Source organism: Odontesthes bonariensis, chromosome 1, assembly GCF_027942865.1.
Source record: "Odontesthes bonariensis isolate fOdoBon6 chromosome 1, fOdoBon6.hap1, whole genome shotgun sequence".
Taxonomy (NCBI): Eukaryota; Metazoa; Chordata; class Actinopteri; order Atheriniformes; family Atherinopsidae; genus Odontesthes; species Odontesthes bonariensis.
The window spans coordinates 17,397,941-17,425,173 of NC_134506.1; the positions used below are offsets into that span (position 1 = coordinate 17,397,941).

General features: G+C 41.2%; 1 protein-coding gene across 1 annotated transcript in view; it reads left to right on the forward strand.

The window, feature by feature from the left end:
* Positions 1-27,233, forward strand: part of LOC142365773 (protein diaphanous homolog 3-like) — a 174,540-nt gene that overhangs the window by 3,333 nt on the left and 143,974 nt on the right. Inside the window, exons 4-9 of the mRNA XM_075447503.1 lie at positions 4,087-4,191; positions 7,964-8,094; positions 22,095-22,169; positions 22,535-22,604; positions 25,043-25,179; positions 25,531-25,636. Coding sequence (XP_075303618.1) covers positions 4,087-4,191; positions 7,964-8,094; positions 22,095-22,169; positions 22,535-22,604; positions 25,043-25,179; positions 25,531-25,636 — 624 coding nt within the window. The remainder of the gene's footprint in view (positions 1-4,086; positions 4,192-7,963; positions 8,095-22,094; positions 22,170-22,534; positions 22,605-25,042; positions 25,180-25,530; positions 25,637-27,233) is intronic.

The following is a 27,233-nucleotide window of genomic DNA, read 5'->3' on the forward strand; positions in this document are numbered from 1 at the left end:
CAAGATCCTCGTTTGATGGTCTGCTTTGGTCTTTGGGTAGTTCTTGTTAAGCTTCGAGGTGCGTTTGCAGTCATTATCCTGCTGCAGTGTGAGTGCTTCCTCATAGCGGTGAAAACCTCTTTAAATCATGCGGTGGTACGTCTCTGACATCCTGATCAAGGACAGTTGCAAGTATCCAACCCCAGAAAAATCTCCCACAGGCTTTGAATGAGACGTAATAAAACCCCCCCCCCCCTTTTTTTTTTTTTTTTTTTTTTTTTAACTTTTGTTTAGTTTCCCCTGACTTATTCAGCTTTTGCAGCCAACTTGCATGGCAGTGATCTGACTTTATCAAACTTTAGCTCTGAGTGATGGTTTTATATGATGTTATAGGCATTTTCAAAAAGCACAGCTGTTGTCCATGATGATTTAATAGATGACATCAGTCATTTTCATATTCTGGAGCGATGGCATGTGAGTACGCAGATGTCCATAACATTAACTATGGACATCTTGTGGATATTCTCCACCCATCCCTCAGATGAAATCTCCAGGACATCAGAGGATGAGACGATGTATGGAAATGTCAGCAAATATTCCAGAGTTGTTGCTGCTGCTGCTGCTGCAATTCGAGTGAGCATGTGTTTGCGCTTCCCCCAAATTGCTTGTCCCTTCTGCTTACCTGTATGCTACTTTCCGCTAGCTTCCCACTATAGTGGATATGCACAGATACATGCGCGACTCAAATCAATACAATAATTGGCCTAATCTGCTAAAAACAGCGATTCCACCGCATAACCTCTGCATCCCCCGCTCTCCCTCTCACACATTTCCAGCTGGGCGAGCTTTTTTGCAGCAAAAAGAGCCTCCTGCTGTGACGTTCATGTGTAAACAGCAGCCGCGGAAAAAGCTGTGATCAAACTGTCCGCACATAGTCCTGAAATGTGTGAAAAACCACTATTGTGGTTTATGAAATCAGTGACTTCTACTTGTGCTCTTAAAGGGCTGCATTTAAGCCACTATTTGTGATTTGCAAATGAGAACGCTTTGTCAGGAGTAAAGCTTCCACTACCAGTGAGAAGTTTAGACGCACCCACTCATTCAAAATGCATGGAGTAAGTGAGTCCAAACTTTTGACTGGTGCTGCTGTGTATTTATCACCCTTCAGTCTAGAAATGCCAAAGAAGTATACATTTTGATCCATATTGCCCATCACTGGGGGCCCATCACTAGAAATATTAATTTCTTGTTAGGTGGACGATGCAAGAAACAGGGACAATAGCAGCTTTCGGACTGTAGGAACCTTTGGCAGTTCTTGTAACCTTTTAATCCACGGGGCCGTTTTCTTCCGCATTCGCACATACAGGAACTCGGGACCATCGCCCTCAGTTCCTATAACCATTTTAGCTCCTTCTCCGAGGTCGGGTCTTTTCAGGGTTCTATAGGAACACATCTGAGGGAGGTGTTTGGTGGTCGGTAGCTACGCCCCTTGTCATGCTGTCACGGCTGAACTGTTTACTCATACAACACGGACACAACCTGCGCGTGTTTAATAAGTTAAACTTACACGTCGTCTCCTTTGTCTGCGGCGCTCTGCTCTCCTTCCTTCATGAAACCAAGAAGTATCGCCTGCGCTCGATCCTGACTCTCTCTGTGAGCTCTTCCGGCCTCGATGTTAGACGCCCGATGTGATCGTCCATGATTAATATCACCATCATGCAGACCATGAACACGGTGGCCTCCCCGCTCTCCATATTAGCTTCTTTGTGGTGTTTGTTTTGTTTTGTTTTGTTGTTGAGTGTGGCGCTAAAGTAACATGTCACTGTCGCAGACGGCTATGCCGCATCAGTCCCGACTCATGTGCGAATGCAGACTGAGGCTCTGTTTACATTAATTAATTTCACCATTTCTTCGTGTCGGCGTCTTGCAAACTATTTACATTTACGCACAAACGGGGATCGGCTGATTCGCTAGTCACATGACTAATCAGCCATCACATCACATGATCGCCCTTGCTTTATTATTTATTATGCTTTATGCTTTATTATTTATTCTTTATTATTTATTCTTCGGCGACAACAACTTGGTCCACGAAATTGTCCCACCATGCGCTGCTTCTTCCCGGTCTAACCCAAAAGCGGCGCTCCATGTACGGCTTGCGTTGCTGCAGTGGCTGGGTTCTCATCATAAAAGCTTGTTGAATCTGGCGCCTCCTTGCCACCTATTGTTGTGCACAGCGTACTACCAGCAGTAGGACATGGAGCAGGCTCCCATGCTGATCGTGGTTGTCCATGATTTCCATATTCTTCTCGATGACACGAATAGAAAGGAAGTGTGTAACTGAAGTGAAGCACGCCTGTTTGTTTTTAGTTTCCCAGCACTCAAGTCACATGACCAACGATACCAGCCTAGCGAATCAGGGAGGAGATCGTCAGCATTATAGAGCTCAGCACTGCGGATCCCCGTTTCTCACCGTTTACAACTGCTAAAATCAGCATCGTATGCGAATGCTTACGTGGGCTCTGGCGTATTTGAATCCTTCCACCTATGAAGTCGTATTCCAGTATTTTAATGTAAATGGACAGTGCATCCGCGATAGAAACGATATAGAAACAGATTAGTATAAACGGACCCTGAAACTGTTCCCCTGGGGAAGGACAGTTATCAGAACGAAATTCGAGGAGGACCGTTCTTAGAACGGCTCTGTCCGAATGCGGCTAATAATAGTCCTTTCAGAGGTTTGAAACAGTCATGAAGGCCACATTGCTGCTTCCTGCTAGTTGGAGTCCGGTCATGTCAAATGTAGAAACCCTGATCTCTTGAAGAAGAAGTGCGTGTATTAAGTCGGAAACTACAAGACTATAGCGACACAGACGGCAAACGTCCAAGGACAGCGATGAATCTGTTTCTTTTACATCTGAGGCCCCGTACACACGAACATGGGCATTTTGACTAATTAAGATTCCTTGTAGTCTATGTGCCTGTTCTATAGATGCTAATGCTGTTCTTTGCTCCTCAAAACAAATATTGTTGAAAACTCCAGCCATGGTAAAGACATTTGAAAAACTCTTTTGATAATGTTCTCATGTGGACAGTTTTTTTTTATATTTTTTTTTATTTGGCTTGCTGTATCAGATTGTGCACCGCTGTATTCTTGGTTTGATGTCAGCATATGCATTGATCTCCGCTTTGTTGATTTGGCAACGGAAACCTCCGGCAAGATGGCGACGGTGTTGACCTTGTCAACGGGGATTTCAGGACATACATGTATAGTTGACCTACGATGAAGATCCGAGGCATCACAGTCTGTTGTGAAGTTCACTTCTACATCGTCCAACACAGAACCAGAGGCCAACGCTGCTGTTTTTGACTTGATCAGAGCTTCAGTTGTAGGACAGTCTTAAGGATGAAGGGACTGCTGCTGCAGAATGAATTTTTGTTTTTCTCATTCGTCCTCGAGTGAGCTGCTCCGCCTGCACGGAGACGAAAACAACTATAACTGTCACTGTGGAACGTGTGATGTCCCACTTGTGTTTTTGCCTCTTTCTTTGGACAAAGATGTCTGTGTTAACTTGTGCGGTGTTGATGCGTTTGCTCTTCTATTTGGAACAAAGGAGGGAAAGCGTCTGCTCGTCAAATAGCTGTGCTTGTGTACGAAGCCTTGGTGTAAACAAGCAGGCCCCTGACCTGACAGAGATGTGAGCGTGCTGCCCCTGTGTGCTGCCCTCCATGTCTTCTCCTCAGTGTGCCGAGCAGCTGCTTTGCATGGAAGGTTTTCTTCCTGTACCTGACCTGAGGTGTCCTGTAGGTTCCTGAGTGATTTCACTTCCACAGAAAGTCCACCGTACCTGGCGAGGTGCATTTGGCACTTCATCAAGCGCATTCTGCTTGATGACCGAGTCGGACCCGAGGTTTATTATCGTACTGACTGGGAACGCAGTGGTCAAGGTTTTTGACATGCTTCCAGTATTTTGTACACAAAGTGTGGATTTTCAGGCACAGACCAAAGTGAGTCTTGTGGTCAGAGGTGGTGTTGTGTTTTGGTGGGGAAAAAAGACAATAGTTTCATACTGGACTGATGCCCCGGTTCCTTTTTTTTCTTTTTAGGAGGACATGAACTTGAATGAGGACAAAAAGACTCCTTTGAGGGAAAAAGACCTCAACACAAAGCGGGAAATGGTCCTTCAGTATGTTTTTGCTGCGTCCAAAACTGTGAGTATTTTTTAATAAATTTATATGTGTATATGTTAGTGTAATCTTAAATTGTACTTTAAATGATTTGCCGCCTGCTTGTTTTTTTTTTCTTTGAGATTTGGTTTTCAGACCTGACATTTGACAAATCATTTACTTCCATTATGCGTTTAAAGACGAAAGGAATTCAAAGGACAGAGTTCACCCTCTCATATCTAACATTAACCCAATGAGGCCTTGTTGCTCTGTGGCGTTATCGCTCTCTCTGATTTCTTCAGTCTTTTCCAAAGGGTTATCTAAATATATTTTTTCTCCTCTAGTGCCTCAAAACATGAGCTGTTTGTGCTGTTGAGTCATAGTGCAGCACAACACAGATTAGTACATTTTAGTTTTGATTCATGACAATTCTTGATCAATGGAAGGAAATTTGTTAAGATTTGTCTGTATGAGTCTGGGGTTACGACTGATGGGACTCAGACTTTTAGCGGTAGGTCACCACAGCTCTAGGGACAGAAGGTGATAAAACTGTTTTTTAGGAAACTAAAAATCAAAGAAATGGGTCCCGCTTACTTCTCTTTCTTCCCCGGAACAAAAATACTTTACAACAATTTGTCAAAGTTTTCAAACTGAGGTGCGCGCATGTTATGAAAAGGAAAAAAAAATAAAAAATCGATTGCCGACAGTAAAACAAACGACTCGTTTTCAGTCTGCTCTCAAAGCTTTGCTTTTAAAGTTTCATGAATGTTGTAGAAATCAATAAATGGACCTCTGCTCTGGGTGTTCGCTACAGGTCCAGGATTTATTTCTGGTCTCGATGTGACCCGATTCCGCTGTGAAAGCAGCCACCTGCTGGAGATTTTCAGCTTTCCTGCCAATGAAGGAAAAGCACTTCCAACTCACTTGGTCTAAAAATCAATTTATAACCCCAAACAGTCAAAAAAATGTTCTAATAATTTCAATGAATGACTGTGTTCAGCTTGTGTTTACTCTGAAGGTTTCAGGAGTAATTTTCTCTTCACTTTAGGAAGTTTTGTGGGAGAAAGATGAATACCATAAAATAATGGTGCTGCTTTGTTAATATTTCAGAACTGTGTTTATAAATGAATAATCTTTGTCAAGAGCGAGAACCTTGAATGTAAAGATGACATTCACTTGCGAAGGTCCCATTCTTGTGACCAACGACAGCAGGCATGTTTTTTTTTTTTTTTTTTTTTTTTTTTTAAACCTTTGATTATATTCTCTATGTCCCCTCCTGATGTTTTCAAGTACGAGTGGATAAATAGCCTTGTTGATTTATTAATTTTTTTTCCAATGCTGTAGCACAGAACACCTTTGTCAGCGTGCTCTGTGGCAGTGGTTGTCTTGAACAACCACTCTACTTCTTGGAGTCCCGGGCTGCTGATTTGTCTGCAGTGCCCCTGAGGAAGAGAAAAACTGTGATTTACTTAAATCGCATGACAGAATCTTCGCAGATGTTTCTCCTGAGGATGGTATCACAAAGACGTCGGTGTTCTAAGACAGTCGTTGCTGTTATTTAAAAAACAAAATTAAAAAATGGTCCTGTTACAAGGATGAGTCGTTGTTACTTTGACTTGATGCAATTAACACTGCAAGAAGTTAGCTCAGGACCCAGTAAGCTTTGAGAGCGTCAGAATGAATGATTTCCAATAGTCATGGCACCAAGAATATCTTTAAATATTGATCAGAGCATGTGAGGATAAGCAATTAAGACCCTTTGATATGGCCATGAAGACGTGATTTATTCTCTCTGTAAAAGTAATGGCTTTGCTAGTTTGTTCATTGTGGGTTAATACTAAAAGGAAACTAAACTAAAATGAATGTTGTTTGCCATAGATTTGGAATGAAATTCTGCTAAAAATTAAAAGGCAAAGTACACTAAATGACAGCAGGTGATGTGAGTGCAGCACTCTGCTTTCACTCCCTGCAGGGGTAGTTGGTGTGTCAGCGGGTTTTTTTCTCGTATCTCCCAGCTTTCATGGCCACAGAACAAGAGGTCCGTCTACAAATGTGGGATCCTTCTGATGGTGAACTGTTTGTTGGGAAAGGGAGACATGGCCCTGCCCGTTAGTCGGTGCAAGCGATGCCACTAACAACACAAACCTGTGCTGACCAAAGGAGCCGACACGTACGGCTCGCCAAAACATTGTGCCGACAAAAGATCACATCAGAGGATTTGATTGATAGCCTCGTTACACCACGACAGTTTCCTGCAATGGGATACGATCACAAACTTGTGAACGTACCTACTCAAATTAGGATTTCCAGAGTTATTTTATAATGAAAATTAGAATATTTATGAGCTTAGCAATTATAGATAATTTGATCAATTATTTATACAATTTGCCTAATGATAAAACGAGCATCTAGGCTTTTCATATCTTCTTCTTTTTCTTTTTAAATCACTGACTGTTCGTTCACAGTTTAGTCTTGACTGGAAAAAAATCTCGAGAGGTTCGGGTTCTTATCAGGATTCAGTGTTTTTGCATTAAAGATGCGAAGCATCACTTGGATTTTTTTTCACAACACTTCTGGCAGAAGGATTTGAGAAAAGATGAGATGAGATGAGTTTTTTTTGGCAAATGTTTGTAGTAAAGAAGACTCTGCACCCGACACCAAAAGCTTCATCCCGACCTTGTAGCACGGTGGGGGAGGCATCGTAGTTTCGGAGCTGCTTTGCTGCCTCAGGGAAATAACTATATACTGTCTGAGAACGTCAAAATAATTCACAGCAAATTTTTACTCTTTTGTTTAATAGAGACTTTTTTTTTGTCTAATTGTGAGTTAAATGTAGACATTGCTACCTTTTCAGTCGTCATTGCAAAGCTCCCAGAATTCCAAAAGGTTCATAGTCTGAACACATGATTAGAGCAACTGTGTTTGTTGGTTAGATGTTTTGAGTCTGTTTGTCAATCCCACTCCAAACAGGTTGTGGGGTTGGGGAACCCTAATATGACTTTATACACAATGTTCTTTTTACCTCTGTGAAATTTGTGCCCCAGTGAAGTGATGCCAAGTCTCATGAATTAATGTCTGCTGAACTGCATCACTTCACATGTTGAATTTGATTCACCCCCCTCCTGGTAATGGCTCTGTCAGTGTACAATTCTCGTCTTGAAACTATAATCGAGCATTTCTTATGACGAATATAAGAAAATTGGCCAAAGAAGTGGAATGATTTTTGGCTGTTTAGAAGAGAGATTTAAAATAAATGTCAGAGCTTTCTGTTATTGTTGACCGACACCGTGTTGAAACTGTTGTTTTCACTTTCTTATTTCCGATAGTTTCTGATCGATAGTTCAGCAGACGCGTGACAACCCAAAATTTAGGCCAGCTCTTTTAAGAGAGCCTTATTTATGCCGTCTGTAAAATTAGAGCATTGATTCTTTCGTTATGTTCTCATGAGAAATGTTGTTTTAGCACAGTCTGTTTTTTTTATTGTTAAACGAGACCAATAGAGTGCAAATACAAAAAAAATCTACATTTTCATTTAATTTTCATTCATCTTTTATTCATGTTTTATACAATATAGGGAAAGATTGTCGAGACAGAAATGTGAAATGGGTGTGAATACTTTCTGCATGCTGCTTCTATTTGAAAGTCCAGCTTGCGCATTATCTGCGAACTAATCAGCCACAGCAGCAGCAATGCACCCAGCATTTGGCATCTGTGTATTGAGCATTTGTTTAAAACATATATATATTTTGACCTCAAACTTTATTTTCAGTGGCTGCAGTTAAGAGATTTCTCTTCCTTTTTTAAAATTTTTTCCCAGGGTAGCCTCAGGAACAGTCATCAGATATCTCCCCAGGAATTCCTCGGTGAGTTGAAGTCGGGGGTTCTGGATGAGCGTCTGTTTGCCTGTCTGGACTCACTGCGAGTGTCCCTCACCAGCAATCCCGTCAGGTAGAGTCTACGAATACCGTCGTCCGACGAACACAGACTTCGTCATCGTAGTGAAAGTGAACATTTGTGTTACTTCTTTCAGATTTGATCACACGTACATGTCTGTTCATCGTTAAACCAGAAAAATCCCCTTTCCTGGAGATTTGACTAAAATTGAGACCTTTTTCATGTTATTTTTGGGCATTCAGGGTGTTTGGGTTTTGTTTAAAGTGGGGCTGTGTGACATGTTTAGTCAGTGAGTAGTTTGTGCCTTACCTGCAATGGGCAGATGTCCAGAGCACTCGGATGTTTGGAGAGTCGGGGAGGGATTCTCATGGGGGAGCCAAACTAATGGCTACTCAGCCACACATAAGAAGAGTGATTTTTTTTTTTTCTTTTTTTTTGTCTTCTCTTAATCTTAATAACGCTTCAGCGAACGCTTCAATTAGAAAAAAGGTGGCTGTCTGTAGGTTGGTCTCTTTGCAGAGGATGCTGTGTCACTGTGGTGCTTCGAGTGCTCCTTTCCCCCTCATTCCTTTCTCAGAATTAATTTTCCTGACAGCTCTTTTTAACACCTGCCTTTTTGAGGTGATCATTTGTGACAACATTAGCACGGTGTCTATAAACTAATGTCTACACACCAGGGGCCTCATGTACAAAGCGTGCGTACGCACAAAATAGTGGCGTACGCACCTTTTCACGTCCACGATCAGATGTATCAAGAACGAAAAGACCGTGGAAATGTGCGGTGCCTCACGGCAGCTTCAGGGCTGGCGTACGCACTTTTCTACAGCTGCTGATTCTTTGGCGACACCTAAGGTGATGTTGGGAAACTGTTATAATAAATAAATGGGAAAACAATTAGTCCTCAGACAGTGATGTGCACATTTGAGATAGATGAACAATTAATACTGAGAAACCATTAATACACCCATGTGTCTCCATTTACAGAGTGGATATAAAAGCAGCGCAAAATGGTGCAATGCATTCCATTAAAAACAATGGCTGCTTTAGCAGTATTAGAAGACTTTGCAAATGGTGCAATTCGAAGAGAGCGTGTGTTCACTACAACAGAGAGGATTTGCTGGCACATGATGGCGACTGAGTTTTGAGGGAAATCCTCCTAGAACTGTGCACAAAGCTGCGGCAGGCGTTGGAGCGCAACACAGCGAGGAGCCATGCGCTGCCTGTGCTCACAGGTGATGTGCACACTGGGGTTCCAACCGGAGCATTCCAGAGGGAGCTGGCCAACCGATTGGGACTGTGCCAGTCTACCCTGAGCCGAGCCATGCCAGCCGCGTGGGACAGAATTATCTGCATCTCAGCCACGTATATCAAATTCCCAACAGGCCAACATTAAAGCTCAATTTGAAGCGAGAGCCGGTTTTGTAATCGGAGCTATCGACTGCGCACACATTGCTATAAAAGCACAATCACATGATGAATTTGTGTGTTAACAGGAAACATTTTCATTCGATCGATGTACAGATCATATGTGATGCATAAATGCAATTAACCAACATTGTGGCGAGTTGCCGTGGTTCAACGCACGATTCATACATTCTGAGTAGCAGCATCGTTGGGAACAGACATACAGGGTGGCACTGTGCGTGATGGCTGGCTTCTTGGTGAGTAACTTTATTCTTGTAATTGTCCTAATATTATTCCCCGTGACGTGCATTGAGCATGTGCGCCCCCAATTTCTATCCCGTCTTCACAGCATCATAGTCGGTGGTTAAAGTTAGTTTCTTGCTGTTTTTTGCTGGTTAAACTTCAGTTTAAGATCTTTCTAACAAGCCCCGTATCGTCTCTGTGGGCAAATGTTAATAACCCCGCGCGTAAAGTGTGATTTGTCTTAATCAGCCTCGACTTTTCCCCGGCGCACTTCTTCACGTTACTGTATGAACACGTTGTTGTGAGTTACACAAAAACATGGGTATTTAGCTTGGGGGTAATCAGTCACCCACATGAGCTCCCACCACCCCAGAGAGAGCAGTGTCACTCATTGTTGCCCCGACTCTCTGTTCAAACAGAGTCGGTCACCCCCCCACCCGACTGTTTTGGCCACACTGCAGCGGTGGGCAGCCAGTCTCCGCTTCACATCCACCTTAATGTGGGACCACTTCTTCTTCACCTCTGCTTGTGAGGCTTCTCAGACCCCCCAGCATTGACAGCCTCAGGCTCTCCCACCCACTCCTCTTGCGTTTGCTGCTTATGCCGGAGGACAGCGTGCCAAAGAACAAATTTTGTCGGGCCTCCACTTCAGAAAGTAGCACCAACATCTCGCTTTCTGTGAAGTTCTTCTTTTTTCCCGTCTTATTCAGTCTTTTTTCTTTATTTTCTGACCGTACACAGGGTGCAGGGCTCATTTAAATAGGATTTGCGTATTTAAGTAGGGGCGTGGACAGGGAGGAGTCGGGTGCTCCGACATGTACGCTCAATTCCACGTTGATTGGGATGTACAAACTAAATGTGCTTGGATTGATGCGTGCGCACAGATTCATACATCCGACATTGGAGATCATTTGTGTTTGAGCGTACGCCATGTTTCAGTAGGAAATCCACTCAAGTCTTTGTACATGAGGCCCCAGCTCTGGTGCTCTGTGTCCGTGATTTTCAAAGCCCGGTCTACCTTTTTCTGCAGGAAAATGTTCACTTCTGTTTAGTTTGCAGCACATCGTTTTGGACCTCCATCCAAAAAAAGGAAAATGGCAACATTGTTAGGGGAAGGTTTTAGTTTGACGCCGTCGTGAACAAGTGGATCACAGATTCTTGGGTCACAGGTCTGATGAGTGCAAAGAAGATTAAAGGAGGGTCTCCGTGGCTGTGCTTACAGTGCAAGAAGTGCGTCCACTTTATAAATATCAGTACTGGTGTTTAACCTGTTCCCAGGTCCTTGGTCAGCTCTTTCCTGCTTGGAATTACAATGCCTGAAAAATGACATGATAATGGATGAGGTGTACCCCCAAAGGTCGTGACAGCGAGCAAAGAAAAGGACAAACATCACTTTTTATTACCTGTTGCTTTTGAATTTTTTATTTTTTTTTTTTTGCAGCCAGACTAAATCCGATTTTTTTTTTTTCCTTTCCATCCCTCGTCCTTCATTTAGATTATTTTAGACGGGTAATGGCTGATTATCAGATTGACACTAATGTCGTAGCCTACGCAGTAACCTACCTGGGATGCACCTTTGTGAAAATGTAAGTATATGATGCAGCAAAGCAGACCGCGTTGACTCGCGTCAGTCCAATTTGTATGCTGCATATGGCATGTTGCTTTGCCCAATTCTAACACCCCTGTGTAACCAAAATGTAAAAAATAACGGGCTGTACTTTGAGTCACGTCTGTCCATAATACTAAGACAAGCAGCATTTGGCTTGCAGCTACAGTAGATGCTGCTTCTTCGTTTTTCAAAGATTTGCCATTGTGTGTTTAGACTCGATCGATTCGGCGGTTGTACACACCATCTGTTAAAGTCTCTCCTCTTTTCCGTGTTGCAGTAATTTCAGTAAAAGTGAGTGTTGTCAAGGAAAATGTGGCTGGTAGGCACTGATGTTTGATGAGGGCACCGCTGATCAAACAGACTGTCGGGCTCAAGTTTAATGGCATAGTATGGACCGGACCATAAATCTGACTTGGCTAGAAACAATGGCTCTGGAGCAGAAACCCCTTGCTATCTAATAGCACCATTAAAGTCCTCAGTTGCAGGATTGATTTGGAAATAAAAGCTTTTTGTCTGCCACAGTTTTTGGATGCTGATCAGATTCACTTTCTTGGCAATGATGCAAACAACTCTCACACATTTCCTCGAGTAAATGTTTTCATCCTGCTTCTTTAGGCTGGCAGACTTAAACGTTTTCCTGTCGAGCTCTTTTTGGGGGCACCACACAGACGTATTGGGCGCATCTTGCAGCTTTTGAGTGTCGCTGTGTGATGCTGGTGTCTGACTTCTGTATGCTTTACCTCATCTGCTCCAGCTCTAGTCCTCTGTCATTTCCCATGAAGAATGGCCACAATGTTGGCCTGTAGGACCAGCAAGGCTGCAAGATGTAATTGAATTAAATGGATTTGATAAATGGATCTGACAGCGAAGTGGAAATTGGTTTTTGATATTGTATTAAAACTGACCTTCATGTTAAAAGCTTTAGATTTATTTATTTTCTGTTTAGCTACACACTGCAAGGTAAACATCCCTTTCTGTTAAGTACACCACTCTGAAAGTTGACCTTGGACATAGTTCTTATCTCATGCACGCATGAACTGCACATAAATGTTCACAATAGCCAAAGTAATCTAACAAATCTTGTTTTTCAAAATATACACCCAGATGTCTTTCCTTTTTTTCTCAATTAGCCATTAATTTGGTCCATGGCCACTTTAACGTTGATACCTGTAAAGTGTTGTGCAGATGGATTAGTTCTGCTACCGCTGTATTTAATACGTTATAAAAGTAATGGCGTTCAGTTACTATTTACCTTTTGATTCCTGTTTACTTGGGTTTTTATTGCCATGTTGGTTTGAAGCGATGTTGAAATACCGGGTATTGATTCGTCTAGAGCAGTGGTTCCCAAACTTTTTTGGCCTGAGTACCCCCTGAGCCTTCTTGTCACACCACGAGTACCCCCGTGTGCGATGATACTCCAAAAGTAGAGCAACACAGTGGTTATTACATGAAAATCATTTTATTTAATATCCTTAACTTGAACATAAAATTCTCAGGCTTTCTCTCTCTTTTTTTTTTTAACCTCAGTTGAATTCAACATAAGAATAAAAAACATTTTCTTGAAATATAAATAATTAACCAAAATAGCATAAATACTAAATCAAAATAATCTTCCTTTGTTATCTAACTTAAACAAGTAACATTTCTCTCTCTTTTTAAGAATACATTAACAGGCCTAACTCATGTAACATTCATCTCAAAACTGGAGTCTCCTTCATAAACAGTCCTCCATAAAAGTGTGACGCCCGTACCCGCGTACCCCCTGCAGTACCTCCGCGTACCACTAGGGGTACGCGTACCACAGTTTGGGAACCACTGGTCTAGGGTATCTAATTACAAACGGAAAGTTAAAATAATTTGAAAACACAATGAATCTCAGCAGAGATTCCTGACTCAAACTACTCTGGGAGAGGAGGTGGACCACAGCATTTGGTTAATTGGCTATTATCCCTGTCAGTATCATTGACTTTTACAGCTATATGTAGGTGTTCGGGTCAGAGCTTCTACAGTGCTCTGAACCTAAGTGCCCCCTTTTCTAGGGCACTTAACAGGGGCAGTTTAGGTCTTAGGATGAAGTTTGGGGAAAAAAAACAAAAAACAAGTGGTTATAATCAGGATTTTGGACAAACGCAGCATCAGTAATATAGTATATATAATATTTACATCTATAATATTGTGTATAAGAAGCAAAGATGGATGGAGGATTTCTTGTTTGTGTGTAAAACCAGGGAGAAAAAACGTTAATAAAACAGTTTTCCGGAAAGAAAGGTTTGAAGGTATTTGAGTATTTCTGCCCTCTACTGTCCATAATATAATTAAACAAACAAATGAAGGAATTTAAATTGATTTCAGACCGTAAAGGGCAAGGACACAGGCCTAAGCTGGACACCTGTATGAGGGATGAGAGACCCCGCATATAGCTCTGCATCAACAACCATCATTCATCAGGAGCTGATGTCGCCACATGGGCACAGAATTGCTTTGAAGAATCTTTCTCAGACTCTATAATGCGGGGTTGCATTCACAAATGTCACTTTAAACTTTTACAATGCAAAAAATAAGCTTTATTTCGGTGCGCGGTGCTGCTCTGCTCTTTTGTGAAACCTTAGAGGGGATCTCCTGAGATTCTGGTAGAAGTCAAGCTACCTCAGCTGTGAAGTTGGCCAGATAAGGAACTCAGTTTTCTCTTTGATTTATGACTGTTTTTGTTTCTCAGGGATTGGTGTGTGTGGGTATTAATGCTCATTCTCGTACGGTTTTACTTGGTGACTTCCTGAGACTTCCTGAGATTACAGTCCCCTCCAAAAGTATTGGAACAGCAAGGCAAATTCCCTTGTTTTTGTTGTTCACTGAAGACATTTGGGTTTAAGATCAAAAGATGAGTATGAGACAAGAGTTCAGAATGTCAGCTTTTATTTCCTGGTATTTACATCTAGATGCGTTAAACAACTCAGGACATACCACCCTTTGTTTGAACCCACACATTTTTCAAGTGAGCAAAACTATTGGAACATGTGACTGACAGGTGTTTCTTGTTGACCTGGTGTTGCCTTTAAGGTTGATTATTCAAACATTAAATAGGTCTGCATGTTTAAACCTATAAAGACTGAATTTCTTGTTAAAGAGGATAAACCAACATGAAGACCAGAGAGCTGTCTATGGGAGAAAAGCAAGCCATTTTGAAGCTGAGAAAAGAAGGAAAATCAATCAGAGCCATTGGACAAACATTGGGCATAGCAAGCACAACAATTTGGAATGTCCTGAAAAAGAAAGAAACTACTGGTGTACTGAGCAACAGACGTCGAACAGGTTGGCCAAGGAAAACAACAGTAGTTGATGACAGAAATATTGTGAGAGCTGTAAAGAAAAACCCCAAAACATCAGTAAGTGACATCACCAACGACCTCCACAGTGCAGGGGTGAAGGTATCACAATCCACTGTTCGAAGAAGACTGCATGGCCGGTTCTGGAACAGGCTCATTAATATTTATTGATGATGTAACTGATGATGGTAGCAGCAGAATGAATTCCGAAGTGTACAGAAACATTTTGTCTGCCAATTTATGGAGAAATGCATCCAAAATAATCGGGAGGAATTTTATCATGCAGTAGGACAATGACCCAAAGCACACTGCCAATAAAACAAAGGACTTTATCAGGGGGAAAAACTGGAAGGTTTTAGACTGGCCAAGTCAATCACCTGACCTTAACCCGATAGAGCATGCATTTCACCTCCTGAAGAGGAGACTGAAGGGGGAACCCCCCCGAAACAAACAAGAACTGAAAGAAGCTGCGGTAAAAGCCTGGAATAGCATCACAAAGGAAGAATGCAACAGTTTGGTGATGTCGATGGGTCGCAGGCTTGAGGCAGTTATTGCAATCAAGGGTTATGCCACCAAATATTAAATGTTATTTACTTTAAGATTATTTGTTCCTTTACTTTTGCTCACCTAAAAATGCTGTGGTGTAATACAAATGGTGATATATCCTAAGTTGTTTAACGCATCTAGATGTAAATACCTGGAAATAAAAGCTGACATTCTGAACTCTTCTCTCATGCTCATCATTTGATCTTAAACCCAAATGTCTTCAGTGAAAAACAAAAACAAGGGAATTTGCCTTGCTGTTCCAATACTTTTGGAGGGGACTGTATATCGCTGTGATTGCACTCTTGTTCTTATCTCATATTGAAAATTGCTCTTCACCGCATTTTGTTTGTTTATCTATATCCAATATCGTCTATATCTCGGGAGTGCGAGGCTGATCTATGACGCAGTATTTTGTTCCAAAAAGTCTTGTGGAAATGTAGGTGTTGGCACAAGATGCAGATCATCGTAAGTAGCGATGTGCATTCGTGTACGTTGCGCATGAACCGTTGATGTCAGCCAGACGAAAATCAGTGCTGCAGTTTTATGGCGCTTTGCACAGCAGGGTTCCCAACTGAAGACACTGAGGCAGAGCATGTAATTGAAGTTCTCACATTGGGGATGTAGGAAGAGTGCCAGATGTTAAAAACTAATGAAACCCAAGGGCTGCCAGAGAATGCTAAATTAGAAAGCTGAATATAAAACACTATAGTTGTTTAGACAGACCGCATATCAAATATGATCCACTTAATTGCATGAGGATAAACAGACAGGGAAATACTGCACTGATTTGATGTTATTATAGGCTTAAATTGGTCACTCCAGACTAATTTTTATCAAGCTGAATTTTTTGGCAATGGCTTTGTTCGATGGGGGTCATCATGTGGGAATAACTGCCAAAGTAATATTGGTAGACAGTATGGATTTGTTGCAACTCTTGGCCAGCTGTCTCACATGTGAATGTAAAATAAAAGGTGAACATTGCGCAGTCTGTGGGTTGCTGTCTCAGCCCAGCTTTGTTCACCTTGTCCCGACCCTCTTTGACCTTTCATAAAGAAAGAGCAGACAGGCTCCTTATATCAACGTTTCACTCCACCGAGTTGTGGAGTCGCTTTTAAGGGGTTTTTTTCTCCAGACATTGCGGAAAGCTATTGCATTTGTCAGTTTCTGGCCTCTGAGATCATCAAAATGTCTGCAAGCTTAAAACGTCCAAAAGCTTTTGAAAGCAGATTTGTCACCCCTCTCCCATCCACTTTTCTCAAATGCGTTTCAAGGCAAATTTTGAATTTATTGCAGTAGACCCTGATGGTGTTAGGGCTGTTGGTTTCCTCAGCAGTAATTCCTCCCATGCATCACTGGATTATTTTTTTTTACTCTTTGCGTCACTTTTGCTACGGAGCTATGCATTTCAATGAAGCTCTTGTCAAGACTCTGCCTACTCTATAACCTGAATGACCCGGGCCGCGGCCCATTCAGAAGTGTAGGCTAAATGGATTTATTTTTTCCCTTGAACACGAGAGCCTCATCCCTCAGCTTCCTTGGCGGCAGGTTTTGCTTTCTTCATCATCAAAGCCTTGACAGTTTTTGTCAGCCTCACTCTTTATTGACCCTGCCGCACTCTCGCACACAGTCACGTATACGTATGGAGCCGTGGCTCAAGCTCGGGCACATTTTTGCAATTTGTAAAGAAGGAAGTCTTTATATTGTCCGAGATCAGTTTGAAAGACAGTCCTAAGAATTTTAACTCTGTGGTAAAGTCTTTACTTGTAGCGTGCAAGGACATTTGGAGTCTCCACATCAGTTTGGGAAATGGATGGATGTTTATGTTCACACTCTGTTACAACTCTAAAACGCGAGTTGTCATTCTTTACCAGAGAACACAGAGAGATATAGTCTCGTGGGCACTCACCTACGTATACTGCTTTTCAAGAGATGAAATTCAGATAACATCTTCTCATTTAATCTTGTCACCTTGAGAATTTCTGTGGATTCGATGCTGGAAGGCATGCAGCTTGTTGATTGGAGCAGCAACACTGAATGCTAATGTTCAGGGCTCCATTACGGAGGTGCAGGCGCTAAAAATCTCACTCATGCTGTGTCTGTGCCTGTTTTATGCATGCTTAAAAGTTTTCATTCAAACTTCCAATCTGATATGTGTGATATGTGTTTGTGTTTCCTTTTTCTCGTTTGAATTGCACTAAAACTTTGAAAGTCACCTGCACTTTTGGCACCTTTTCTTTTGAAATAATTTAAACTAGAAGTGTTGCTTAGGTAAGAGCCGAATCTTTCTTTTCTTCTTTAGAATCATTTTAATATTTTGATTTATGCAACAAAAGGTTTCGTTTTGTGAGTTAAACATTATAAACGGGGGAAAAAAGGAAAAGTACACACACTCGAGTCCCCGGGTAAAAACTGAGTTAACCCATTGAGGCCGGTAAAGCATTGCCGCATTTCTACCTTTAAAGCCGGGGGCGCTGTTGTGTTATTCTACCTTTAAGGCCGGGAAAGCGTACACTTCTTTTTTCATGTATAAGGTTGTTTTGCACCAATTATTGACCTCTGCGCCAATTTAATGCATTATAATAGACACGTGAGAGTATCGTCATGTTCCCCGTGACATTGTTTTGAAGTTAAGTTACATCGAAAAAAAAAATAAAAATAAGTTAAGTTTCATCGAACCAAGCATGGAGGACTTTCAGTGGGAAGACGTTTCAGACGGTAGCGATTGTGAGGAGTTTCTTGGCTTTGATGATGCTGAAGAACGTGCTGACCCAACTGATGGAGATTTATGGCTAGCACATATGTTTGAAGATGATTTTGAAGGGTTTGAATGTGAGTGGAAGACTGACAATTACCACCGTAATCGACGGAGAGATTTCAAGCGCACACCAGGGGTGAAAGTGGATTTACCTGCAGATGCCACACCGTTGCTGGCATTTAATCATATTTTTACTGGGGAGCTTTGGGCGCATCTCGTTTCCGAGATGAATAGATACAGCATGTACATCAGACTCCTGCTCGAGCAAAGATGGCAAGGTGGTCACACGTAACTGTGCCGGAGATTAAAACGTTTATTGGAATGTGTATGGGCTCCTTGTGCTGCCAGTACGAAGAGACTGGCGATAAAATAAATAGATAAATAAATCATTTAAATATAAAATGTAATTTTATTTTATTTTATTACTGTTTTCTAATTGAAAATAACACTGTTCCTGCACTTGACTTTTTATTTTATTTTATTAGTTTTTTTTTTTATTGAAAATAGTGCTGTTCCTGCACTTTACTTTTTACATTTTCTATTTTCGTGAAGGTGTATGTAAATAAACTCAATTTTCAAAGAAAGCCACAGGTGTAAGCTCTCACATACTTTTTGAATTTTGTTTCTATCTGCTACAGAGGCTGAGAAATCAATCATTTAGTAGGCGTTGACACAATTGCTGAATTTCCAGAAAAACTTCAGGTTTTAGGGGGTCTTTCTGAAATCGCCCATAGGTTTTACAGGCATTCTTTTCCAGGCGTCTTAGGCCTAAATGGGTTAATAAGCATCATGTAAAATGCTTGTGCTGTGAAGTGGTTCCTCGTTGTGTATCTAAAGCAAAAACGTTTGCCATTCTCTAATATTTTGACGTGCGCTGCTGGAGAGTGCGGTTCGGGCGAGATGATTTGTTCACTGGTTTCATTCTCTTTGTCGACCTTCTCGGTGTCACCATTTTCATTGACTCCTTGGCTAGATGGAAAGAACTGTGCCCTTTAAAAGGAAAAATAAATCTATACCAGATGTTGGTTGTAAGCTTTCAATATTACTCTTTAATCAAAGCAACAGTCAGTGGAATCCACCAAAGGCCCCCTCTCCATAAGACGTGTCTAAATTCACATAAAGAGCAGGAGGAAAAGTTTCTTCTTATTCTTTTTTTTTTTTTCATGGAACGTTGTGAACTTGCACAACCTTTTTGTGGAGAGAATCAGCTCACAAATGTCACTTGCTTCAAATGTAGTTTCAACGACACTCAAATTCTAGATTTTGTCCTTTTTGTTCTATTAGGCAAGGCAATTTTATTTATAGAGCACAATTCATACACAGGGCAATTCAAAGTGCTTCACAGCTACATAAAATCACAAGAAGGCAATAAAATCATTAAAAAGAAATAAAAAAATAAAATAAAGAAATTAAAAAAAATAAATAAATAATTATTAAAAACCCATTAAAATAATCATTAGTTAATTAAAAAGCAAAGAGTGCAGATAAAATACTTTCAGGTGTCATATGCACAGCTAAATAGAACTGTTTTCAGCCTGGATTTAAACATTGTCAGAGTTGAGGCCTGTCTCACATCTTCTGGAAGACCGTTCCAGATTTTAGGAGCATAAAACTGAAACGCAGCCTCACCTTGTTTAGTCCTGACTCTGGGCACCAGCAGGAGACCCCTCCCTGAGATTCTCAGAGCCCGAGTTGGTTCATATGGCTCTAACATGTCAGAGATGTACTTTGGCGCTTGACCATGAAGAGACTTGTACACGAGCAGAGCCGTTTTAAACTCTATTCTCTGAGCGACAGGAAGCCAGTGCAGAGACCTGAGCACTGGACTAATATGGTCGTATTTCCTGGTTCTAGTCAGGACTCGAGCAGCAGCGTTCTGGATGTACTGCAGCTGTCTTACAGCCTCTTAGGGGGGTTAATCATTGTATTCTCGGTGCCATTGTGATTAGCACTCTCACCTCACCTCACTTCCCGGTCGGTGTCATAATCTCCATGTACTTGTATCATGCTTTTCTTGACCACTCAAAAAGCTTTTACACTACATGCCACATTCAGCCATGTCTCAGTTTATATAGTTTTTGATAGGCTACACAATGGGGTGTCTTGCCCAAGGACGCTTCGACATGAGGCCCGGGAAGTTGAGCCACCATCCCTCGGGCAGGCAACTGCTCTTCCACTTGAGCTACAGTCCCCCCATGTGCCTGCATGGTCCCTCTCTGGGCAAATCAGGGGGCTTCTTTCCACTGTCCAAAGACGGGAATTGCTTAACCAGCAACTGGTGATGAGAAACTGGCCATAACTGCAAATGGTTGTCTGGTGTTAGTCCTGTAATGCAGCGGTCCCCAACCCCCGGGCCGTACAGAAAGAATAAATAACTTACATTATTTCCGTTTTATTTATTATCCGAGTCTGAACAATGTTTTATTTTGAAAATTGACCGAATTCTCTCCGTTACATCCGTCTTTGACTCACTCTTGACACGTGTCAAGATGCTTGTCTCGGTCACGTGATACATTAACGCTAGTATTAAACCCACAAGCTAGCAAAATGAGTAAAAAACAGTCTTTGGAAAGTTTCTTTGCAAAGGGGAAAAGGCCCAGTGAGGAGACAGAAGAAGAGCCTATGACCACTAAGAAAAAGAAAGCTGCATTTAAGAGACAATACCAGGAGATCTACTTAAAATATGGATTTATCGCGACAGGTGATTCCCACGCACCAAGCCCGCTCTGCATAATATGCGGCAACCGGCTCTCCAATGAGCCGCAGTTTTTGTGTTTGTCGTATCATTTTACTTTATTGTATTTATCCGGCACACCTTAAAGGCCGGACCGTGAAAATATTGTCTGACATTAAACTGGTCCGTGGCGCAAAAACGGTTGGGGACCGCTGCTGTACTGGAGAGATGACCTATCCAGGGTCTCCCTCAGGCTCAATGTCAGTTGGGATAGGACCACATCACCCTCTCCAGGATAAACGGGGTATAGAAAATGTATGGGTGGGGGATGTTTGTTTTATTTTGGTTTAAAGCTGCAGTCTGCAGGATTTGTTGTTGTCATACGTAAAGTCCTAATTTTTGGCATTTTAAGAGTTTACATGATCTATCAGAACGCTTGAAGTTGAAAACGGTGACCTCCGTAGTCGCAAAATGCAAGAAATGCTTATTTTTCAACCGAAAAATAAAAAGTTATTCAACTTCCTGTCCCGCCCCATCAAAACACATGAGAACTCGTGCACGTCTACGTGCACGCCAGATTCGCGTACACGACTCCTCATTCATCAACTCACCTGTCATTTGCGATCATGGAAGACACAGTAAGTAGATTAGCCCGTAATGAAGTTCAATAGTCTAGATAAATAAGCGTGGGGACGAGCCTACCTTGTATCGCGCGTGCACAATCGGTGATTGACAGGCAGCAGAGCCCAGCTCGTAACCTGATTGGTTACCTTTTACCGGTCCGGTCTGCAATTTTGTAAACAAACCTGCTGGCTTTGGAGGGACCTAGCGGGACATATAGGGGACTTAGAGAACTCATTTTTTTTTGTATTGGGGTATTTAATGTACTACTTTCAGAATCCCCGGACAGTTCCAGGCATTATGCTTGAAAAAGAGTTGCAGACTGCAGCTTTAAAAAGGGTATGAAAGCTATTAACAGGCATTGATCTGTATTTGTGTTAAACCATTCAGACTTAGGGTATCATTTGGAAGAAACTCAAAACATTCTAAAATCAAAGCATTTCCCCTTGTTTGAAGGAGATTTTGATTTATGCTTCATTACATCTTTGGTAGACACAGTAGTCGCACTAGATTCATTTATGTCAGTCTTCTTTCCTCTGGAGTGTTATTATCAACACTATTACATAAAGTGAGGAAACATTAATGAAGATCTAATGAAGTCTGAACTTGACAAATAGACAAAAATTGACAAAATGTACTCATCTGGATTCATTCTTTCTTAATGTCGTTGTTCCTTTTAAAGCGTTTGTGGCTTATATATATCTATGCTCTCAGTTTTGTATCAGGTATGAAGTTCAACATTTACTCCAACTGCATTTCTACATTTTTTATTTATTTATTTATTTTTGTCCAAGAGCTTTACACAATGGTTAAATATGAACTTTTTGTCAGCTGCCAGTCTGACACTGTTTGGGTATTGATTTGATGTTTGTTTTTCAGCTGGGTGCAGAGCTTTGGGCATGAGGGGCTCGGACTGCTGCTGGACGTTTTGGAGAGGTTGCTTTTCAAGAAACAGTAAGTTTATTCACTCACTTGAGTATTCTTGTACAAACTCTTCCCTGGTCATCCATAACTCTTTGTGTGTTGATAAGATCAGTGTTTTTTTTTTTGTCAGTTGATCAAAATTGTATTGTTCTGGTACTGTTGGCCAATCATTTTTAACCAAAATACAACAAATTGACAGATTTAGCAGCAGAAACTAATAAAGTTGCACATGTATCTGCTGGTGGTTCAGCAACTGTCTCTTTCTTTCTTTCTTTTTTTTTTATCAGAGTGAATTTTAGATGATTTATTAAGATATTTTTCAAACAGTGTGTGTGTGTGTGTACACTTAATGCTGTGTAGACCAACTGCTCCTCATTACTCTGTTGTGTCGATAGGCAAGAGAAGATTGATAAAAGGAACCAGCATAAAGTGATCCAGTGTCTCAAAGCCTTCATGAATAATAAGGTAATTACTTTTTTTTGTCTTGGAGGTTAAAGCCAATATTTACAATAATATACTTTCATTGTACAGTGAGCTGCTCTGTGACATGGCACCTTGTTTGAATAAATGCTATAACAACAACCCAGAGCTATTGGCTGTTTAAATGTATGTTTGTTAAAAGCTCTCCGTCTTTCTGAACTAACCCCAGCGTTTGTTGTTTTGGAACTTATTTAACTGTGGTCACTTCGACGGATTCAAGCTGCAGATGAGTTGAGGGATTGAACTACTACTAGGAGACCCCAAAGTCCAAATATCTAAAATCCAGCTTTATTTGAAACGCATCCATATCAACATCTGCTGTTTGTATGTAATTGGGCAGCAGGGATTTCAATTATTAAAGGCTTATTAGCGCATCGTGCAAAAATACAAAGCCAAATCCTGAGAAGGCAAAGACACTCTAATAGACTCAAATGGGCGTTGGTGAACTATACATACTCCGAAGTTTGATCGTGCTGGCAATAATACTGCGTTTTGCCAATTGAGTAGGTAATAGCTTAACAGGTTAGAAGGGCTTTTGATACAATTCACTGTTTTTGCAAAGGATTTTTCTTATGTGAAAGGTTGGTTAATACCTTTGAGTGAAAGAATTTGTGCTCGATCAAACACAAGTATCAGAAGAGCTTAAATACTAACAGTTTCAGTATTTTTTCACTGTCTTTAAAGGAAAAAAGAAAAAAAAAGAGGCAAAAGATATTGGTATTGGCTATCGAAAACAAATTGTTACTTTTAACGCTGATGTGGGCATCGGCCTACAATTTCACAATCTGTGCATCCCCAGTTGAAATTAAGATTCCGTCCTCCTCTCTGGGCACCGCTGCGTCACAGTCAACAGGCTTGGTGCACAGAGTCACTTCCTGGAGATAAGTTTCACTGTGCAGTGCAAGTCCAGCCGTTCTCCAAGGAGAGGGCAGACGATGGAAGCTTCGAACTTCTCTCAACTGTCTGCAGCAGATGGTGAAACTTTATGTTCTATGCAACCAAATGTCTTGATTTCTTTAATATAGGCAGTGATAATTGATAATGTAGAAGCTAATTTTCCTCAGATGAGTGATCATTTATGAGTCACCCTTTTTAGTGACATGATGTGAGTTTTTAATTTTCCCAAAACTTTCACAGTTAATTTATTTTCAGCCGCTTTGTTTTTGTGAGTTATTGAACTAAAGCAGCGGAATTAGATAAAACTGTGAAATAGTAGGATCATTTTGCCATAAAATGGTGCGGCATATGGTCAGTAAATGATATTGACTTATTGCCCAGGCTGGCCAAAGTACTAGCCTGCTTATTCTGTTGAAGGAGTGTTATTTCATAATGCTTCAGCTTCTCGTAAGTGTGTCCATGAGTTGCAACAGAGGGAGGGGGGGGGGGGGGAGAAATCTGCACATGGAGCTAGAACCCAGAGGAGAGAGATATACGGCCCCTCTGGCACAAATTGGGCTGTAAGGTCTCATGTAATCCTGCGTCTCAACGGGCGCCAGACACCAGCATTTACCCATAGGCCTCTCTGTCAGGCCAGACCTTTCTCTGGCTGGAGAGGCATCTTGGGACAGGAGGCACCCGCCATGCCAAGAAGACAGGTGTTCTCTGCCAGCTGTCACTGCAGCCTTTTCTTCTGCCTTCCTTTGTCAACTCGCATTCTTGCATATTTTCTTCTGTTGTCTCTCACTAATGACATGATAATGTCGTACACTAAAAGTCACCACGGTGTGAAATTGTCTTTCGAACAACTCATCATTCTAATTTCTCAGGACCCACTGACTTTAACTTAAGCCATTCTTGATGCTGTTATGTATGCCTGATATATTCTTGGTTCGGTATCGAGTATTGAACAGTGATGAAAACCCAATTAAATGAGAAACATTCAGCAGTTGCTGACTTTTAAGGACGGAAGCTCGTGAGCACATATTCGTCATAATTTGTTTCCTCAGTACAAAAGAGCAACGATAAATAGAGCTCAAATTCTTTTTCTTTGTTCACAAAGATAGTATTTATTTTTGCACTGATGTTATTGTAAGATTGCTGCTCTCTCTCTGTTTTCTAAGTAAATAACTTGCAATTGAAAACAAATAATCACGCTCCTCTTCTGCTAAACTAGTGAAGAAATTATCTTTCGATTTCGCAGCGTTTCCTTTTGGCATTTCTTCAGCATAATTATCATATCGAGCCAGTCCTCTGTTCAGCCTTGCAATATGTTGGCCTAAGCATTACAGACACAACTAAAATCACTGCTGTCCTTAAATGTTGCTTTGACCATTTGATCATTTAGATACATGTATGTTTTTTTGTGAATTACTCACGTATTATCTGAAAGATAAGTGATGGTTTTGTTGGTTTCTGTGACATATTATTCTTGTCGTAAATGACAGCATTTAGAGGTATTTGTGTTTTTTTCCCCTTTATTGCAGTATGGCTTGGATCGAATTCTGGGGGAGGAGAAAAGTCTTGCTTTATTGGCAAGAGCCATCGATCCCACTCAGTCTGCCATGATGACCGATGTGGTAAAGCTGCTGTCAGCCATCTGCATTGTTGGCGAGGAGAACACGTATGTCTCGTCATTCCATCAGCACATCTATGCCTGCTTTTATCACGTTAAAACACAATATTTTTCCATTTCATCAAAGCTAAAAACGATCCTTTTTGAACCAAAAAAAATTGTGCTCCACTGGATAATCTGTCGTCTATTCTGATTAAAGAGCTTTGCATGGCTAACTATGACACAGGCCTTAAGAATAAGGAGCATTATAAATGGGACAGGCCTGGAGTACTCAACCAAGGAATCTTGGATGAATAAGTGAAGGATAGAGACTCTGGTCAAAATTCCTATAGATGAATACATGCATATCTGATTTCTTTCCAAATATTCACTCATGCCTTTTTCATGTTTTTTTTGTAGTATGGAGAAGGTTCTTGAGGCCATCACCACAGCAGGGGAATGGCGATCCACTGAGAGGTTCAGTCCCATTGTGCAAGGACTACGAGATCGCTCCGTTCAGTTACAAGTGAGTACAGAGTGCTCCTAATGTTTTGGGTCAGAACTGAGTGATAAGTGTTGGAAGTCAAACATCTCGTCACGATGACCGTACTGAAGCAGCTATGTGTTGTTTTTCTGTGTTTTTCAACCGCTCTCGGAGAAATGTGGTACATGTTTCTCACAGTTTGTGGGCTTTCATCACAATCCAGTTAGATCAAATAAATACAAGCGCTGCACGGAGCAAATTGAGAAGCAGCGTTGTTCAAGTTGGCTTAATGTCACACGGCTCTAGACTAACTTTTTACACTGGTTGCACTGGTGCGCCTAACTTTTTTTCTTAGGTGCTCCAGCACAAAAGTTAGGTGCACCCAAATTTTCAAACGCATTGCATTTAACACCGCAGTTTTACAGGTTCACTTTATTTATTTATTTTAAAATCGCTGTCCATATATGTCTATTAACTAGCTATCTGGTCAAAATAAAGTTCTTTATTTGAAGCACAATTCTACAAACTTACTGAACTTAACTTACTAACTACTTACTGAAACTTACTGAAAAAGAGTTGGTGCTTAAAGTGCTTCACTGACCTGAAATTAAATATATATATATATATATATTCACCGGTCTTCCTGTCCTCAAGATACGGCCGTACACACTGACGCATTCCTGAACGATCAGTAATGCCATGTACTCACTGTTCGCAATTAGCACAGACGTCTTTTTTTTCAATGTATCTGCGATGACTCCTAGAAATTGCGCGCACGCGACATCATTGCTGTACGTCGGGTTTACGTTCAAGCCATTTTTCTTCTGAAGAATTATTTCGTACTTGAACTTAGTGAAGGGAACTTTTGCAATATGATAGGCAACGTTAAACTTGATTATAATCTCGGCCTCGTCCGATGATCTGTTTGCTGCCGTTGAAAGGCAGCGGGGAGAGGGGACACTGAGCAGGTAATGTGTTTCATAGATGCGTTGTGCTTTTTCAGCGTTTCAATTCGAAATGTATTACAACCAGTCACAAATGCACTATTGCCACATTTTACAGTAAATGCAGTGCATTATATTATCGGCTTTACTGCATCTTAGCCAGGTAAACTGGTCAAGCCACTCTCTTAGAAATGTATACACTTTACGCCTTTTAATTTCAGTTGGTTCTGGCTCGGAGTCGATCGTATGTGGCTTATTATCTGATGCTAGCTCATTATGGGTCTAACGTGTGTCTGTTGTTGAACCACAGGGAGACTTTCAGAGTCGCATAGACTTTTTTTTTCTTTTTTTCCCTGCACCGGTGCAACCTGAGATTTTTTTTAGTCGCACCATTGAGAAAATAGGTTGCACTCTAGAGCCCTGTTTCATGTAAAGTACACATCAGTGTCAAGATTGTAAAAAAGATGGTTGAATCGATTTCTTTGGCAGATCCAGATAGACTTAAACATATTTTCAGGATTACATGCTGACTAAGAATGATAAAAGAACTGCGCCACTGCAATGGCTACATCATTGAACATATTCTGAAAAAAGAAAATGCCTTTTTATAGATGTGGAATTTAAGTACCAGATGCTTCAATTAAGTCTAGACTTCCACTTTAATGAGCAGTTTGAGCACAGATGGGACTGGAAAC